At 39.5% G+C, this 3379-nt stretch overlaps 1 protein-coding gene across 1 annotated transcript; it reads right to left on the bottom strand.

Annotated features, from left to right (window-relative positions):
- Positions 1-244: 244 nt before the first annotated feature.
- Positions 245-3142, bottom strand: LOC118477140 (the record flags this gene model as incomplete). Its single annotated transcript, XM_035968351.1, is given in 2 exon segments — positions 245-1474; positions 2198-3142. Coding segments are annotated over 2 exon segments (1131 nt in total), but the record flags the coding sequence as incomplete, so codon positions are not given.
- Positions 3143-3379: the final 237 nt, after the last annotated feature.

The following is a 3379-nucleotide window of genomic DNA, read 5'->3' as shown; positions in this document are numbered from 1 at the left end:
CCGCGGAAGCCGAGAATGTTTCTGAGTGTTCTCAGAGGGTCTGCTGGGGTAATAATAGTTGTAAAGCGCATAGAGCATGCTCTTGAGCATGGATATGCGCTATATAAATGCAATTATTATTATTATTATTATTATTATTATTATTATTATTATTATTATTATTATTATTGTTATTATCATTATATTATTATTATTATAATGTTTGTCAATTGAAATATGGACACAAGAACACAACCGACATTAATAACTATTAATTTCAACATTATGTATTAACAATTATTGCGTATATGCCATTCGTTGTTATACAATACAGTATCATACATCATCTGCACCAAGAATCATAATAACAAAATAATGAAAATAATGTTTCTGCTTTTGTCTCTAGCCTGTGCGAACTGGTTGGGATATACATCGAGAACAGTTATCTAAGAGCAGGTGAAAGATATGCAATACATTATAGTTATAGTGTGTTTGTACATGAAGTGATTGTCTGTGGTGATGTGTTGTGCATCAAAATTGTAAGGTTGTCATAACTTACACGCCGTATGCTTCCCAGGAAGTTGAGATTGTTTCAGAATGCTATCAGGTCTGCTGGGATAATAACGTAGATTGTAAAGCACATAGATCTTGCTGTTAGGCGGGTAAATGCTATCTATTATTTACGCCAGTTGCATGTGTGCGAGATAAACATGCGAGAGCCGCAAAACTCTCACTAAACTGTACTAGAAAATATATGCTATTTTTGTGCGAACGCCCCATGCGGATAAATAAAAGCGGTGCACACATTAGTTTCTTCATTCTCTTTTCTTTTCAGTTATTGTTTGGAATCGCGAAACATTCTCTGAAAAATATCACCATTATACAGCACAATAGTGACATGTTTATTCTCACACCACAAAATGCTCCAACCGAAGTTCCATCAAAACGACCAGTAGATTCTAGTCGAGGTTGTTGGGGTTTTTGGGTGGTTTTTTAAAAATAGTTTGCTGTGATTTTTATTCTGTTGACTGCTTTAGCTGAGTATAATAAGTAGTCTGTAAAAGATTTCCACCAGCTTTTTTAGAGACGGATTTCCAAAAAGATGTCCAATAGTAAGCCTCGGCATTAACATTTCCACTGATACGGAGAGATTACACAAATTGAACAAAGTCTAGAGTATCAAGCTTGCACTGCCCAAGAAGGATTTTTTAAATAAGTGTTATCCTCCTTGATTAGATTTAGGGGCCTAATGCTATTATCTTTGTCTCTCGGTCAAGGAGGTATACAGTTTCTTGTAAAGTCCTTGCTCTCAGTACAGGATTTCCGTCGCTGCTGGGGTATTTCCTCTTGTCCAGACTTCCGGTTCCCGTGACAGCATGAAGCGACGCACGTGCTTGTGGACGCTGGTGCTGGCGGGAGTTTTGCTCCGCGCGAACCTGCACGGCTTCTTGTGAACGTATACGGTACCTCCGGGCAGGGGGACGAGGGACGGGTCCTGCACGGGTTGAAAGAAAAAAGAATGTGTGTGTGTGTGGGGGGGGGGGGGGGGGGGCTTTCAGTCATAAACTGACACCACTAAAATTATAAACATAGCCAAACATTCTCAAGCTGAAATTCAAGTCATTTGGTGAGAGAATTTAGCATTTTCTGACCCTGATGCATGAAACATCGCCCTTACACGTTATTACATGCATTATTATTATTATTATTATTATTATTATTATTATTATTATTATTATTATTATTATTATTATTATTATTATTGTTATTCTTCTTCTTATTATTATTATTGTTATTATTATAAGTTATTATTATTTTCATTCTTAATATATTATTATTATTATTATTATTATTATTATTATTATTATTATTATTATTATATTAGCATATAATAATAATAATGATAATTATTATTATTATTACTATTATTATTATTCTTTTTATTATTATTATTCTTTTTATTATTCTTTTTATTATTATTATTATTATTATTATTATTATTATTATTAATTTTATAAAGCAACGGCAAAGAAATATAGATCTGCCACTTAAATTTATCCTGAAGTTACCCCCTCCCCCACCCCCACCTGGAATATAACATATACATGTACATATGTCATTATAAGTTTTCTTGACAATAACACTTAAAGTTGCAACTGAAGTATATAAAGACTTGGGAACAGCTTTCTCAAAGGAGATCAATGCTACAACTACTTACCTCAACTTCGAACCTCTTCATCTCCGTGATCATCTGTTTGGCTGCCGTTGACCTGGTCACGGCACTCGAGGGTCGCGCCGGGGTCACAGACCGGCAAAAACTGACCACTCGGTCCTCCAAGTCCTTCAGGTTGTCCTCGCTGGTCTCCCAGTCGAAGTAGTCGGTGTCGTAGAGCTCCCCAAACTCCTCGCCTCGTTTCTCTTTCTCCAGCGAGGCGGCCCGCTGAACCCTCTCCAGTTTCTCCTTCAGCTCGTTCTTCGCGGACACGGAGCAAATGAGCCGCATGCGATTCTCCTGATTCTCTCGCGTGATCATTTCCATCTCTTCGAAGATATCCGCGACGGCATTGTGGTCCAATCTGTCCTCTTTGTCCGGGTGGTTGGCGGAGGTGCTGTAACGGTCGTCCTCTTGTCGGCACTCCCTGATCCTCAGCGAGTGGCTCGTGGTGGGCCGAGACATCCTCGACCTCGGCGACCCCCGAGAGAAACCCAAAGAGGTCATAGGTCGACTTAGAGTTCCGGCGTTGTCGTCAAAGCTGGTGTCCACGAGTTCCCTACGGTCGTCGCCCAGAAGCTCCCTCTCGGCCTGAAGATTGTTCTTCAGCTGCTGTATACTCCGAGGTACTTTCCTACGAATCTTCCCGAAATCGTCTATGTGTTTCAAAGTTCTCAGCTTTGCGTAAGGATTCTGCATCAAGGCTTGGTTTTTCACCGCCGATCTCTGCCGATAGAACAAGGCGTTTGGCACACACGGCTCTATCAAAGGAGCCTTGTCTTTGAGAAACATGTCCAACAGCTGGTTCATGACAACTTCTTTCTTTTTCAGGATCTCCACACGTTTGGCAGGCGGCGGCGGCTTAGGAATTCTCTCGGAGAGTTCTCTTGCTAGATGCTTTAACAGGGGGACGAGGCTGCCTTTGGAACTGTTGGCACGGGTAGAGACTTTCTGTAAAGGCAAACATGACATCGCTGAATCAAGTCATTTTGGTACAATAGATGCCAAAAACAACGGCCAAAAAATTAATGGAAAGGAAAGGAAAAAAACAGGCGTAGAAAACATAATTTCTCTGTGAAAGTAAAAAGAAAAACAAACAAAAACAACAGCAAACAAACAAAACGTAACAAAACAAAACAAAACCCCACCCCCAAAGAACAATATAAAAACAAAAACAAACACCAACCC

The sequence above is a fragment of the Aplysia californica genome, unplaced genomic scaffold, assembly GCF_000002075.1.
Source record: "Aplysia californica isolate F4 #8 unplaced genomic scaffold, AplCal3.0 scaffold00003, whole genome shotgun sequence".
Lineage (NCBI taxonomy): Eukaryota > Metazoa > Mollusca > Gastropoda > Aplysiida > Aplysiidae > Aplysia > Aplysia californica.
Note: the sequence above shows the minus strand (reverse complement) of the source record. Positions and strands in the feature narration are given on the sequence as shown.